The sequence below is a fragment of the Muscardinus avellanarius genome (assembly GCF_963383645.1).
Source record: "Muscardinus avellanarius genome assembly, chromosome: X".
In the NCBI taxonomy this organism is placed as follows: Eukaryota; Metazoa; Chordata; class Mammalia; order Rodentia; family Gliridae; genus Muscardinus; species Muscardinus avellanarius.
This window is the reverse complement of record NC_137792.1, coordinates 10,916,702-10,933,475: the sequence shown is the minus strand read 5'-3', so window position 1 is coordinate 10,933,475 and position 16,774 is coordinate 10,916,702. Positions and strand designations below refer to the sequence as shown.

Here is a 16,774-nt window from a genome sequence, read left to right as displayed (position 1 = left end):
CCCAAGACCACTCTCTTTGCTGGGAGAGGTCCTGGGAGAGGATGAGGATGGACAAGCAAAGGGTGAATAAACAAGTGAGGAGCAAGCATACTCAGCGAGTGGTGCTAACTGAGCAAATGACAGTGGGCTCAATTGGCATGGCAGGGCAGAGGCGAAGATGCCAGGATGCAAGAGGAAATCACTGTAAAAAGACCAAGAAAAAAGACTCCCCCACCCCCAAGAAGTTTTGCTAAATGCACATGTTCCTCCCCACATCACTTTTTGGCCTTACCAAAAATAAGACCCCCATCTTTAGTTGGGAGATTGCAGAGGGGAGTATGAACTGTCAGTGAGATCAAGGGTCAAGCCTAAGAGCCATCACGATCTTTATCTTCACAAAGAGCCCACATTTTAGGAAATGTGGATCATTCACATTCATTTCAAAACACAGTGGTAGGTTAAAGTGGTAAGTTGACAACCAAGGCAAGAAACTTAGGGCCAGGCCTCATAATGCCACTGAAACAGCATCCTTATGCCACCTTACCTTCTTTGTTGGACTACTTTCTGCAGCCTGGGAAGGGGCTCGATTCACCTGTGGCAGTAACTCAGCCTCAGGCGCTTGTTCAGCCTGTAGCAAGAGACAGATAGATGATCTAAATGCAAAAACACAGCCACCTAAATATATAATGAGGAACACTTAGGAAAACAGTCACTCAGGGAAAACTGATTCAGACCAAGCTGCAGTCAAGCATGGTTAAGTCCACTGATCCTGGAGGAAAAACTTCCATAAGCCGTTACTCCCTTCCAGCTCTTCTTCCAGTATTGTGCAAACATAAGAAAAAGAATCACAGATATTTCTTCTGTAATTGGCATACCTATTGCTTCAGCAACTAACACTTCAGAAAATCAAACTCTGAAAATAACAGGGCCAATTGTGGGAAGGTTTATCAGAGAATTTAAGATTTTAACTGGAGCGCTAAAAAAACAATCATCATCATGAAAAAACACTGAAATTTTTAAAATGTCAGATTCCAAAATAACCCCACTCTACTAAGTATGGTTCTCTATCTTTACAAAGGAAGGTAGCATGTGATAAGAGTGCTCAGAAGGATGGATGCTGCTGAGTGGTATAGAATCAATGACAAAAAGGCACAAAGACTGACAACACAGTAGTCAAAAAGCCAAGCAGAAGAACGCAGAGAGACAGGGAGTCACAGGTCTCTCCCAGTTTCCCCAGAAACTTGCTACTTTAGGCTGCATTAAAGTACTTTGCTATGGGATGCTATTCGCCAGTGATACAAAATGTTAACATGCTGAGAAAAACCCCACATATGAATCACGTGGCCTCTTCCACATTTTACTGATGGTCCTCCATGTAACCCCAAACTAATCTGCACTGCAGAATCATACATTGTAGCCCAACCAACACTCTTGATGTGCCCACTGTGGCCCTAATCCTGCCATCTCTAACCTCCTGCAGAGTAAGTTTTTTCCTCTGACTCTATTGAAAGGCCTGGCTCCTGGTGCACTAACATTCTCCCATTTAGCTGATTTTGGCTGCCTCTTCTAGTCTTCTTCTCATTCACCCACTGCCTAGCATGGTACTCTTGACTACTTTTTAAAAACTCCTGTCCCTGGCATTTGAAAAGCTATTTCCTACTTGGAATTATTCTGCCTTTCCTAGTTTGATTTCTCTTAACCCTCAAATAGAGGGTTTCTCAAGGTTCTATCTTCATTCCCCTGCCCAATTTCTCTCTTCCTGTCCATTGTTTCCTAGGGTGATCCCATGTGCTCCTCCATTTTATCCCGAACAGCTCCTCACCTCTACTAAATCCATTATGCAGGCACCCAACGTGCCTTATTTCTATTTCCAAATGTTTTTTACAGCTTTCTCCCTTCCATTAAGACTAATCATGCTATAATTGTTGCTGTTACTATTCTTAGCTAGTATGACATGTTGAACACTCACTCTGTGTCATATATTGCTCAAAGTGCTTTGCATGGATTATTTATCACATTTCATCATTACAACCCTAGGAAGTAGTTATTGTCCCTATCTTACTGTAGAATAAATTAAAGACTTAGAAGTTAAAGAATTTACTCACACCCACTATTATGCAAATGGAAGGACTAGAGCCGGGGCGTGGTGGCGCACACTTGTAATCCCAGCATTCCGGAGGCTAAGACCAGTGGATCACGGTTCACGGACAGCCTCAGCTACTTAGTGAGGCCCTCCGCAACTTAGTGAGACCCTGTTTTATTTATTTATTTATTTATTTATTTATTTATTTATTTATTGGTGGTACTGGGGGTGGAACCCAGAGGCTTTCTACCTCTGGGCTATACTCCCAGACCTTTTTTATATTTTATTTGGAAACAGGGTCTCACTAAGTTGCTGAGAGCCTCACTGAGTAGCTGAGGCTGGCTTCGAACCTGTGAGATCCTCCTGTCTCAGCCTCCCAAGCGCTTTGCGCCACCACGCCCAGCGACCCTGTTTTAAATTAAAGAATAAAAACTAGGGCAGGAAGTGTAACTTGGAGGTCGAATGCCCCTGGGTTCCATCCCCAGACCTGCAAAAAAAAAACCCGACTAAATGCAGGCCTCATAATAGTAGTTGAGGCAGCTGAATAGAATAGTGATAAACAATGGTTTTTTAAATCAGCTTTTTAAAAGTGCTTTAGATTGCAGATCCACTGAGGCAGGCTAGCTTTGCAAGGGTTCTACTGCCCCCTCTGAGCTCAAATGTTCCCCACATCTGCAGTGGACCACTGCAAAAATATCAGTAGGTGTTCACAGACTTTAGTTTCTTGCCCAATGAGATCTTCCCTGCATACCACTGAGAAACTGATCTTGTAAAGCTCCATCTCATGAAAACTTTCTCAACACCCTTCAGTCTGTCCCCAAGGCCTATGGCATACAGCACAATCCCTCAGCCAGTTAAAGGCCTTCCACCATCTGGCTCCAATTTACCTCTGCATCATAACTGGATTAGTTTTTCCATATGAAGCCTGTTCCTGGCACATAAGGATCTCTGAATCTTCAAACATAGAAGTTTCTTCCCCAATCAATGGTTTGTTCTAGACCTTCTATCCCAGTGATCCCCATATATAGCTAGCACATTTAGTAAAGGAAAATTATCTTGAGAGTTTTTATAAATTACAGATTTCTAGACACAATCCCAGACATCCCTCATCAGAATCTCCTAGGAATGGAGCATTAGAAACTTGTATTTTAATAAGCTCCCTAGATGATTTTTATGTAGCCAGCCCAGATGAACTGGGGACTACTGATGGTCCAAATTCCTCATTTAAGAGATGAGAAAACCAAGTCCCCAAGGTCCTAGTCTGGACAAGACTGCAGTGCTCTCGCAATAAATAACTAGGCTCTTCATTGTTTCCTTCTTCATTTATCATGGAAAAAATGGGATCTCTGCCCCAATGTTCCATATAGAAATATTTGCAGGTGGAAAAATCCTTAGCAAGAAGATTTTATTTAAAAGTCAAAATTATCACAAAAAAGGTGTGGATAATTGGTGACATTTTTAAAGTTTTCAATATTCATGTTATTGACATTACAAAAATAAATTCAAGCATTGTTTAACACCAGAAAAATCTAGGCAGATCTCAAGACTAGGGACCACAGAAGCAATGGCTAAATTCTAGGGAGACAGAAAAATCCTGCTTCAGCCTCTCCAACATACAGTTTGGTGCCTAATTTTCACCAGACCCCCATCTCTGCTCTGCAAGGGCACATCAGAAAGCCATGTGATCAAACCTAGATAGAGAAGATGCAGAACCATAAGTCAGCTGCACACTGGCCACAGCAAACACTATAATTACACAACCATCCTCAAGACAGTCCAAAAAACTCAGTTCTCTGAGAAAAAAAACAGTTTGCCAAAATACATGGCCCAAACTACCAGTGAAAGGTGGAAATGGAGCTGAATATAAGTATATGGAGGGCATGGTCTGTGTTTTGCTTTGCTATCATTTTCCCAGTGTCTAAACCAAAGGCCAACAAACAGTACCTTGTCTAATTGACAAGTGAAATGAGTCAGCAATTAAATATGGCTCTGTGTTCCCCTAGCAAAGAGGTAAAGAATTCATCCTATAGTAACTGGAGCTCCAGAACACAGCAGTCATAGGGTAAAGGCTTTGAAGTCAAATCCAGACTTTACACTTTTGGGTGTATAAGCTGGTCACATACTTGGCCTCTCTGAGCCATTATTTATTCATCTGCAAAATGGGAATAATCTACTAACGCAGAGCACTGTGAAGATTAAACAAGATATTTGTCTAGAGTGCTAATCACAATAACATCATAACTGTTCAGTAATGGCAGCTGCATTGTAATTATGATAAACAGTATGACTGGTTTCTCAGGCATAGTTTTCTGCTATTGCAAGTAACAGCCAACTCAATGTAAGGGACTTTTGGAAACCTCAACTAAGAATATGTTGGCTCTGATTTAAATTTGAAGACACAAGGCAGACTAGCTACAATCCAAATCTGTGCCACCGGATATTACTGCTATCGATATTGGAGGTGAGAACTTAAAAAAATAAAAGTCCTTTCAGACTTTCAAATTTCAAGGCACAAAGATCTCAGGCCATTGCACTGTCTTTGGTGCCTGCCCTACCCCAATGGCAAGCCGATTAAGCATTAGAGATACCCAGGAAAATGGAGAAGAGAGGAGCTCACAGGCAACTTTGGTTAGAGTGTATAATCATCAACTGTAATGCTGAACTAGTTCCTTGATTCATTGATCACATGGTAGAATCTCCTAGGGATTCCTGAAACCATTTGATTATGGACAACATCCATGAAACAGATTTACTGTTAAACTAAAGGTCTGTAGGTGCTTTATTTGAGAATGGACAACAAATGTATTGACCATGACCACTCTACATCACATACCTAAAGCCACATTCTAATCCCATCAAGTGTGTCAACAACATGGTCCTCATAGATAAGGTGATATATATATATATGCAGCATTATCTTGAGACTTATGTTCCCCACAGATCAAGTAAAGAAGCATGCCTTATACATGCCTATTGCCCAACCAAACTAGCACCCACCACTATCCCAATTCAAAAGTATATTTTTTTTTATTGGTGCACTGTATTCATACATCATAGTAGGATACATACTTTTGTAGACATACTTGCACACTTTTCCCAGTCAGCCCCCACCCAATCCCCACCCCATTCTCTCCCTATCCCTCCCTCCCATGCTTGGCTTAATAGTTGACATCTAGTATTATGGCAATTTATCTAAAATTAAAAAATGGTATTCTCACATAACAGTTTCATTTGTCTGATACCAAGCTTTTGATGACTTAAAGATGACATTTCAATATTTCTTTTTGCTTTCTTTCTTACCAAAGAATATTTTTTTCTATTTTTTAGGTGAAACTATCATATATTTATATATTTATTTTTCAGAAAAAAATCTATCCTAATATGGAATATGGACTCTAGGTACCCAAAACGATCTTGAAAAAGAACAAAGCTAGAAGATATATATTTTCTGATTTCAAACCATATAAAGCTACAATAATTGAAACAGTGTAGTACTATTCTAAAGGCAGATATATAAACCATTGGAGTTAAAAGCCTAGAGCTAAATTCTTCCCTATATTGTCAAGTTATTTTTGACAAGATTTCCACGAACATTTGGTGGTAGAAATGATAATCTTTTAACTAAATATTGTAAAAAAATAATAATTACATGGAAAAGAATAAAATTGGACCCTTACCTAATCCCATATACAAATATTAACTCAAAATAGATAAAAGACCTAAATATAAATCTTAAGACTATAAACTTTTAGGAGAAAATCTGGGTCATTAAACCTCACAACATTGAAATTGGCAGTGATTTCTTGGTTATGATTTCAATGGCACAGGCAACAGAAGCGTATACAAACTCCCTAAAAAAAAAAAATATTGTATATCCAAAGACAATGTAAACAGAGTTAACAGTTACTAATAGAATGGGATAAAATATTTCCAATTGCTATATCTGAAGGTATATTAATATTCCAACTAGAAATCCTAAAAATTAACAACAATAAAGGCAAAAAATACAATTTAGAGATAGGTAAAAGACTAACATAAATAATGAATCTCCACAAATAACCAATCTTAGTTGTCTGTTGGATGGAAAATCTTGTTTCTCTAGTTCTGGAGTGTGTTACCTATTTCTTCTTTGTAGTTAATCTCTGAGTATTTTCTCTAGTGCTGGTTTTGAAGACATAAATTCCTTCAGTTTCTGTTTGTCATGGAAGCTTCTTATTTCTCCATCTAATTTGATAGAAAGTTTTGCTGGGTAGGAAATTTTTGGCTGGAAGTTGTTTTCTTTCAGAATTGGGAATATGTTACTCCAAGCCCTTCTGGCTCTCATAACTTGGTTTGGGAAGTCTGGAGTGATTCTAATTGGTTTGCCTCTGAATGTCACTTGGCCCTTTGCTTTTGTTGCCTTTAAGATTCTCTGCTTGGCTTCCACATTGGTCATTTTGACAATTATGTGGCGTGGGGATCCTCTTCTCCGATCCTGTCTAAAGGGAGTTCTATAAGTTTCCTGGACCTGTGTATCAACCTCTTGCTCTATGTTTGGAAAATTTTCTGCTATTACTTCCTTGAAGGGATTGTTGATCCCTTTGGTTTCACTTTCTTTTCCCTCCTCTATTCCAATTATTCTTTTTTTTTTTTTTTTTTTTTTTTAAATTTTATTTTATTGGTGCACTATATTCATACATCATAGTGGGATACAAACTTTTGTAGACATACATGCACACATCGCCCAGTCAGCCCCCACCCGATCCCCACCCCATTCTCTCCCCATCCCTCCTTCCCATGCTTGGCTTAGTGGTTGACATCTAGTATTATAGCAATTTATCCAAAATTAAAAATGATAATCTCACATAACAGTTTCATTTGTCTGATACCAAGCGTTTGATGATTTAAAGATAACATTTCAATATTTCTTTTTGCTTTCTTTCTTACCAGAGCATATTTTTTTCTGTTTTTTTAGGTGGAACTATCATATATTTATATATTTATTTTTCAGAAAAAAAATCTATCCTAATATGGAATATGAATTCTAGATACCCAAAACGATCTTGAAAAAGAACAAAGCTAGCAGATATATATTTTCTGATTTCAAACCATATAAAGCTACAATAATTGAAACAGTGTAGTACTGTTCTAAAGGCAGATATATAAACCATTGGAGTTAAATACAAGCCTAGAGCTAACTTCTTCCCTATATTGTCAAGTTATTTTTGACAAGGTTTCCACGAAGATTTGGTGGTGGAAATAATAATCTTTTAACTAAATATTGTTGAAAAATAATAATTACATGGAAAAGAATAAAATTGGACCCTTACCTAATCCCACATACAAGTATTAACTCAAACTAGATAAAAGACCTAAATATAAATCTTAAGACTATAAACATTTAGGAGAAAATCTGGGTCATAAAACCTCACAACATTGAAATTGGCAGTGATTTCTTGGATATGATTTCAATGGCACAGGCAACAGAAGAATATACAAACTCCCTAAAAAATAAAAGAAAACATTGTATATCCAAAGACAATGTAAACAGAGTTAAAAGTTACTAATAGAATTGGATAAAATATTTCCAAATGCTATATCTGAAGGTATATTAATATTCCAACTAGAAATCCTAAAAATTAACAACAATAAAGGCAAACAATACAATTTAGAGATAGGTAAAAGACTAACATAAATAATGAATCTCCACAAATAACCAATCTTAGTTGTCTGTTGGATGGAAACTCTTGTTTCTCTGGTTCTGGTGAGTGTTACCTATTTCTTCTTTGTAGTTAATCTCTTTGAGTATTTTCTCTAGCGCTGGTTTTGAAGACATAAATTCCTTCAGTTTCTGTTTGTCATGGAAGCTTCTTATTTCTCCATCTAATTTGATAGAAAGTTTTGCTGGGTAGGAAATTTTTGGCTGGAAGTTGTTTTCTTTCAGAGTTTGGAATATGTTACTCCAAGCCCTTCTGGCTCTCATGACTTGGTTTGGGAAGTCTGGAGTGATTCTAATTGGTTTGCCTCTGAATGTCACTTGGCCCTTTGTTTTTGTTGCCTTTAAGATTCTCTGCTTGGCTTCCACATTGGTCATTTTGACAATTATATGGCGTGGGGATCCTCTTCTCCGATCCTGTCTAAAGGGAGTTCTATAAGTTTCCTGGATCTGTGTATCAACCTCTTGCTCTATATTTGGAAAATTTTCTGCTATTACTTCCTTGAAGAGATTGTTGATCCCTTTGGTATCACTTTCTTTTCCCTCCTCTATTCCAATTATTCTTAGGTTAGCTCTCTTAAGATGGGCCCATATTTCTTCAATGTCAGATTCCTGCTGTTGGATATCTTTTTCTAGATTAGAAACTATGCATTCATTTTTGGATTGCTCATCTTCTAAGAGCGAGATTCTGTTCTCCATGTGTTCTAATTGGTTGTTTGTGCTTTGAATTGAGGCCTTTACTTCATTAATTGCATCCTTTATCTCTTTTTGGCTCTCTCTGAGTTCTTTTCGAAGCACCTCTATTATTTCTACAGTTATTTTCCTGATTTGATCTTCTAGAAATCTCTGATTTTCTATTTTATCAGGTTCTGATGTTGTGGGGTTGTGCACATTCATTACTCCAATGTTATTCCTCTTTCCCATGATTTCGGAGGTTTGTGCCTTCTTTGGGTTCTTCCCTTGGGTCACTATGGCTTCACTTAAGGTGCTCTGGATCTCGAATCTGTATTATCTCAGACCCCACTACTCCTTTACTGGGTTGTATCACAGAGTCTCCGACCCAGGGAGTCGATAGAGGCTGCTTTAAACTATGGGGGGTGCCAGGTTGCACGCTCTCCTATGGTGTGATATCTCTGCCACCACCACTCCCTCACTGGGTCAAGTCCCAGGAGGCACAATACTGGGATTTCTCCTCTGTGGCCCGCAATTTGACTCACTGTTCTTGAGTACGTAGATGTAGCTGTACTGGACTCGGTGAATTCACTGCTGCTGCCGCCGCCGGTAGCAATATGGCGCCTCTGCCACGCCCTCGGCCATGAGGCTGGCGTATTTTTTCTTCTCTGGTTTTGATTTCCACTCTGAATCCCTACAGCGTGTGCTGAGCTCAGCCACTGGGAGCTTTAAATGCTGTCTGCGCCGAAAGATCCCGCCTGGCTGTTCTGCAGCGGCTCACCTCGGCTTGCTGTAGCCGTCCGTTGAGTTCGCCGCTGCCGCCGGCAGTATGGCGCTGCTGCCGCGTCCTCGGGCGCGTGTGTCTCCTCTGTGGCCCTGAGCTCTGTTCTCAGTCCGCTTTCTCTCTGGAGCCTGGTGGTTTTTTTGTTTTTCTGGTGATGGTGTTTTCTGGCTATGAAAGGCGCATCTTTTTGTGGTAATGGAGATTGGTTGTTAGCGGGACTCTTAAGCCCCGCTTTTCTCGGTCGCCATCTTCCCGGAAGAGCTATTCCAATTATTCTTAGGTTAGCTCTCTTAAGATGGGCCCATATTTCTTCAATATCAGATTCCTGCTGTCAGATATTTTTTCCTAGATTAGAAACTATGCATTCATTTTTGGATTGCTCATCTTCTAAGAGTGAGATTCTGTTCTCCATGTGTTCTAATCGGTTGTTTGTGCTTTGAATTGAGGCCTTTACTTCATTAATTGCATCCTTTATCTCTTTTTGGCTCTCTCTGAGTTCTTTTCGAAGCACCTCTATTATTTCTACAGTTATTTTCCTGATTTGATCTTCTAGAAATCTCTGATTTTCAGTTTTATCAGGTTCTGATGTTGTGGGATTGTGTGCATTCATTGCTTCAGTGTTATTCCTCTTTTCCATGATTTCGGAGGTTTGTGCCTTCTCTGGGTTCTTCCCTTGGGTCACTATGACTTCACTTAAGGTGTTCTGGATCTCGAGTCAGTAGTATCTCAGACCCCAATACTCCTTTACTGGGTTTTATCACAGAGTCTCCGACCCAGAGAGTCGATAGAGGCTGCTTTAGACTGTGGGGGGTGCCAGGTTGCACGTTCTCCTATGGTGTGATATCTCTGCCACCGCCCCTCCCCCACTGGGTCAAATCCCAGGGAGTACAGTACTGGGATTTCTCCTCTGTGGCCCACAATTTGACTCACAGATGTAGTGCGCAGATGTAGCTGTACTGGCCTCACTGAATTTGCTGCTGCTGCCGCCGGTGGCAATATGGCGCTGCTGCTACACCCTCGGCTATGGGGCTGGCGTTTTCTTCTTGGTTTTGATTTCGACTCTGAATCCCTGCAGCGTGTGCTGATCTCAGCCACTGGGAGCTTTAGACGCTCTCTGCTTGGAGAAATCCCGCCTGGCTCTTCCGCAGTGGCTCACCTCGGCTTGCTGTAGCCGTCCCGTGAATTCGCCGGTGCCGCCGGCAGTATGGCGCTGCTGCCGCGTCTGCCGCGTCCTCGGGCGCGAGGCCGGTTATCTCCTCTGTGGCTCTGTTCTCAGTCCGCTTTTCTCTCTGGAGCCTGGTGATTTTTGTTTCACTGGTGATGGTGTTTTCTGGCTATGAAAGGCGCTGATTTTGTGGTAATGGAGATTTGTTGTTCCAAAAGTATATTATGATAAGGTCTTTAGATTTCCTCTTTGTCTCCCACTGCTAATGGGCTAGCATTGATAACAAAATTATTAAAAATGTTCAAAATGCCTCAAGGCCCTGGCTTCACCCAATATTTTACCACACTCACTACTTGAATTCCTTTCTTGGTTCTATCACTCTATTAAAGATGGCTTGTTAGAATAATAACCTTTTCAACTACTGACAGTTCACTTTTAAACTGTAATAAATGTCTATTTTGGGGTTGACAGAGCCCCTCCTGCAGGAGCTCTGTGTCCATCAGAGAAAGATGGCTTTAAAAAATTTAGTCATAAATACCTTGCTAAAAACTAGGCATGATGGTATATGCTTGTAATCCCAGTACTTGGGAAGCTGAGACAAGAATATTGCAGCTTCACAGCCAGCCTCAGCTATTTAGTGAGGCCCTCCGTAACTTAGTGAGACCCTGTTTCAAAATAAAGAATAAAAAATTGGGCTGTGGTATAGCTCAAAGGTAGAATGCCCCTTGGCTTAATCCCCAGTATGTAAAATAAATACCTTGTTAGAGAAGGAGCTATACAACTTTGTAAGGTATGAACTAGTTACAAAATAAACTCAACACTGATTAGGATTAGAATTGCAATTGACCTGCTAACTGATGGATGGTATCAGTATGAACACTTTGTAAGAACTATTTGGCAGCATCTACTAAAGCTGAACATATGTCTACTCTATGACCCAGAAATTCTAAGGTATATACACAAGAGAAATGAAAACACATATCCATTCAATGGTTTGAACAATGTTATATATCACTGCAAAACTCTGAAAACTACCCCAATATCAAACAGCATTTTTAAAAAGTCATATATTGCCGGGCGTGGTGGCGCACGCTTGTAATCCCCGCGCTTGGGAGGCAGAGACAGGAGGATCGCGCAGGTTCGGAGCCAGCCGCACTGGCTTAGGAGACCCTGTTTCCAAATAAAAATATAAAAATAGGTCTGGGCGTGTAGCCCGGAGGTAGAAGGATTTCTAGGAACCCCAGTACCACCAAAAAAAAAGTCATATATTTGCACATGTGATGAAATACTATACAGCAATGATCTACAACAATATGGATGAATCACATAAACATTATTTAAGCAAATACAGCCAGACACAAGACTATTATACTGCATGACCACACTTATATAAAGTAGAAAACAGATAAAACTCATCTAGACTGTTAGAAATCAGAATAGTGCCCACCCTAACAAAATGAGATAGTCATGGAAAAATAACACATGAGGAAATACTAGCTGTACTCTTTTTTTATTTGAGTGCAAATTGCATGTGTATTCAGCTTGTTGTATTCAATTCATTGAGTTACACATTTAGTGTACACTTTTCTCTATGCATATACTTCAACAGAAAATTTTTTAAAAATAAATCTAATAGAGCCAATTTTCTGTAATGTCCTTAAAGTGCCACCTAGTGGTACAAGTTAAATGTAAACAAGAGGGAGTTTTGCCTCTAAAGACTTCAAAAATATGGCCCTTTTGCTAATAGCACATCCTAGGATTGGGCTGAAACATTGCCCTAAAATAAAGTAATTCACACACATACACCTACACACACACACACACACACACACACACACACACACACTGTTCCCATCACCTGGCACACAGAATCCTGACAGAATTCTGAGACAAGTAGGGCTGTCTACTAGAGAGCATGTTGCTACTAGTGACCTGCTAATGTACCTCTCTTTCCAACACCACCTGTGATCAGCAATATGTGAGAGTATTTACAAGACAAAGAGCAACAAAGGCTACAAACTGAGGTGTCCTTGCCATCATCCAGAGAGATGTGTGTTTATCAACACACCAATAGGCGATATCTACAAAATTTTCTGGGCAGAACAGGATATTTAGGAGGGAGGTGGGAAGATAAATTCCTATCCTCTGTCCAGGCAGCCTTCATTCCTTCTTCACCTCCAAGGTACACTGCTGTGATAAGGTCAAATTTGGTGTCTTTTAATCAGGCTTGAGAAATAATGGGAAAGGGCCAACCACAGCAAGCTTCAAGCTGCCAGTTGAATTAAGGCTATTTGCTCAAAGGACAGTATACCTTGGTCACTCATAGGTCTTCAAGAAAAAACCACAAATCATAGACACGAGTATTACAACCCCTGAGTGAGGAGACTATAGATTCAAAGGTTAATAGGGAGACTCTATCCTTCCCACTGATTCTTCTCATTCCCATTGTTTTGAGACTGTATTCCCCATGAAAGGCCAAAGAAAGATATCCTATGCATATCTTGTTAACTGTTTTTTTTTTGTTTTTTGTTTTTTGCATGTTTGAGGATGGAACCCAGGGGCATTTAACCTCTGAGATACACCTTCTGCCCTATTTTTTATTCTTTATTTTTGAAACAGGGTCTCACTAAGTTACGGAGAGCCTCACTAAGTAGCTGAGGCTCTCCAAGAACCACGATCCTCCAGTCTCACCTCCCGAATGCTAGGATTACAAGTGTGCACCACCACACCTGGTGCAACTGGTTCTTTTCGTTCCATTTCCATTATTTACAGAAACAGGCAATGATCTGGGTTGAGCCTATAGACAACAGTTTGACAACTCATGATGTGGGCAAAGGGCCAGCCCACAAAAGGTCACAGAAGTGGTAAGAAAGTGACTCTGCTACTAGTAGTTCAGAGAGCCAGGCTATAATTTATTCTGGGCTTATGATCACTAATTTTCTGGCTATTCTGAGTGTTATGGTTAGATACGGAATGTCTCCTGAAAAACTCTTGTATTACTGTTCAGAATTAATATAATTAAGTCATGAGGGTTGCAAAGGATTTAATGGGTGGTAACCTAGGCAAGTGAGGTTTGGATAGAGAAGATGGGTCCCTGGGGGTGTGGCCTTAGGCACTGTGCTTGTATTTTTTAATCTCCTGCTTGCTTTCTGTTTCTGGCCTCCATAATATGTGAGCAGAGCCCTTGCTCTCTACCTCTTTCAACTTTCCACCATCCTGCTCTGAACCCCATAGACCCAGTATGACATGGACTAAATTCCAAAATCTCCAAAAACTGATTAAGTAAATCTTCCTTTCTCTGAGCTGTGTGGTCAGTTGTTTTGGATTATAGCAGTGAGAACAATGACTGAGACACTGGGCCTTCTACATTTTCCAACTAGATCCTGTCTTTGTTTTACTGGAGTTAGAATGATAATAACTGGGACTTCCGGGAAGATGGCGACCGAGAAAAGCGGGGTTTAAAAGCCCCGCTAACAACCAATCTCCATTACCACAAAATCAGCGCCTTTCATAGCCAGAAAACACCATCACCAGAGAAACAAAAAAATCACCAGGATCCAGAGAGAAAGTGGACTGAGAACAGAGCTCAGAGCCACAGAGGAGATATACCGGCCTCATGCCCGAGGACGCAGCAGCAGTGCCATACTGCCGGCAGCAGCGGCGAGTTCACCGGACGGCTACAGCAAGCCAAGGTGAGCTGCTGCGGGAACAGCCAGGCGGGATTTTTCAGTGCAGGGAGCATCTAAAGCTCCCAGTGGCTGAGCTCAGCACACGCTGCAGGGGCTCAGAGTGAAACTCAAAACCAAGAAGAAATAAGCCAGCCTCACGGCCGAGGGCGTAGCAGCGGTGCCATATTGCCACCGGCGGCAGCAGCAGTGAATTCACCGAGTCCAGTACAGCTATATCTGCGAACTCAAGAACAGTGAGTCAAATTGCAGGCCACAGAGGAGAGATCCCAGTACTGTACTCCCTGGGACTTGACCCAGTGGGGGAGGGGCGGTGGCAGAGATATCACACCATAGGAGGACGTGCAACCTGGCATCCCCCACAGTCTAAAGCAGCCTCTATCGACTCTATGGGTCGGAGACTCTGTGATACAACCCAGTAAAGGAGTAGTGGGGTCTGAGATACTACAGACTCGAGATGCAGAGCACCTTAAGTGAAGTCATAGTGACCCAAGGGAAGAACCCAGAGAAGGCACAAACTTCCGAAATCATGGGAAAGAGGAATAATACTGGAGCAATGAATGCCCACAACCCCACAACATCAGAACCCGATAAAACAGAAAATCAGAGATTTCTAGAAGATAAAATCAGGAAAATAACTGTAGAAATAATAGAGGTGCTTCGAAAAGAACTCAGAGAGAGCCAAAAAGAGATAAAGGATGCAATTAATGAAGTAAAGGCCTCAATTCAAAGCACAAACAACCGATTAGAACACATGGAGAACAGAATCTCGCTCTTAGAAGATGATCATTCCAAAAATGAACGCATAGTTTCTTTTTTTTTTTTTTTTGGTGGTACTAGGGTTCCTGGAAGCCCTTCTTCCTCCGGGCTACACTCCCAGACCTATTTTATATTTTTGAAACAGGGTCTCTTACGCCAGCGCGGCTGGCTTCGAACCTGTGCGATCCTCCTGTCTCCGCCTCCCAAGCGCGGGGATTACAAGCGTGCGCCACCACGCCCGGCGCATAGTTTCTAATCTAGAAAAAAAATATCCAACAGCAGGAATCTGACATTGAAGAAATATGGGCCCATTTTAAGAGCGCTAACCTAAGAATAATTGGAATAGAGGAGGGAAAAGAAAGTGAAACCAAAGGGATCAACAATCTTTTCAAGGAAGTAATAGCAGAAAATTTTCCAGACATAGAGCAAGAGGTCGATACACAGGTCCAGGAAACTTATAGAACTCCCTTTAGACAGGATCGGAGAAGAGGATCCCCACGCCACATAATTGTCAAAATGACCACTGTGGAAGCCAAGCAGAGAATCTTAAAGGCAACAAAAACAAAGGGCCAAGTGACATTCAGAGGCAAACCAATTAGAATCACTCCAGGCTTCCCAAACCAAGTTATGAGAGCCAGAAGGGCTTGGAGTAACATATTCCCAATTCTGAAAGAAAACAACTTCCAGCCAAAAATTTCCTACCCAGCAAAACTTTCTATCAAATTAGATGGAGAAATAAGAAGCTTCCATGACAAACAGAAACTGAAGGAATTTATGTCTTCAAAACCAGCACTAGAGAAAATACTCAAAGAGATTAACTACAAAGAAGAAATAGGTACCACACACCAGAACCAGAGAAACAAGATTTTCCATCCATCAGACAACTAAGATTGGTTATCTGTGGAGATTCATTATTTATGTCAGTCTTTTACCTATCTCTAAATTGTATTGTTTGCCTTTATTTTTATTTTTTAGGATTTCTAGTTGGAATATTAATATACCTTCAGATATAGCAATTGGAAATATTTTATCCAATTCTATTAGTAACTTTTAACTCTGTTTACATTGTCTTTGGATATACAATATTTTTTTATTTTTTAGGGAGTTTGCATACTCTTCTGTTGCCTGTGCCACTGAAATCATATCCAAGAAATCACTGCCAATTTCAATGTTGTGAGGTTTTATGACCCAGATTTTCTTCTAAAAGTTTACAGTCTTAAGATTTATATTTAGGTCTTTTATCTATTTTGAGTTAATACTTGTATATGGGATTAGGTAAGGGTCCAATTTTATTCTTTTCCATGTAATTATTATTTTTTGACAATATTTAGTTAAAAGATTATTATTTCCCCCACCAAATGTTCGTGGAAACCTTGTCAAAAATAACTTGACAATATAGGGAAGAATTTAGCTCTAGGCTTGTATTTAACTCCAATGGTTTATATATTTGCCTTTAGAACAGTACTACACTGTTTCAATTATTGTAGCTTTATATGGTTTGAAATCAGAAAATATATATCTTCTAGCTTTGTTCTTTTTCAAGATCGTTTTGGGTATCTAGAATCCATATTCCATATTAGGATAGATTTTTTCTGAAAAATAAATATATAAATATATGATAGTTTCACCTAAAAAAATAGAAAAAAAATATTCTCTGGTAAGAAAGAAAGCAAAAAGAAATATTGAAATGTTATCTTTAAGTCATCAAAAGCTTGGTATCAGACAAATGAAACTGTTATGTGAGATTATCATTTTTAATTTTGGATAAATTGCTATAATACTAGATGTCAACCACTAAGCCAAGCATGGGAAGGAGGGATGCGGAGAGAATGGGGTGGGGATCGGGTGGGGGCTGACTGGGTGATGTGTGCATGTATGTCTACAAAAGTTTGTATCCCACTATGATGTATGAATACAGTGCACCAATAAAAAAAGAGAAAATAAAAAAGAA

At 40.1% G+C, this 16,774-nt stretch overlaps 1 protein-coding gene across 9 annotated transcripts in view; it reads right to left on the bottom strand.

Moving 5' to 3' along the window:
• Positions 1-16,774, bottom strand: part of REPS2 (RALBP1 associated Eps domain containing 2) — a gene marked incomplete at both ends in the record, with an annotated part of 264,962 nt that overhangs the window by 20,594 nt on the left and 227,594 nt on the right. For all 9 annotated transcript variants that reach the window (XM_080719429.1, XM_080719431.1, XM_080719435.1 and 6 more), the window contains one exon: positions 524-607. In XM_080719429.1, coding sequence (XP_080575555.1) covers positions 524-607 — 84 coding nt within the window. The remainder of the gene's footprint in view (positions 1-523; positions 608-16,774) is intronic.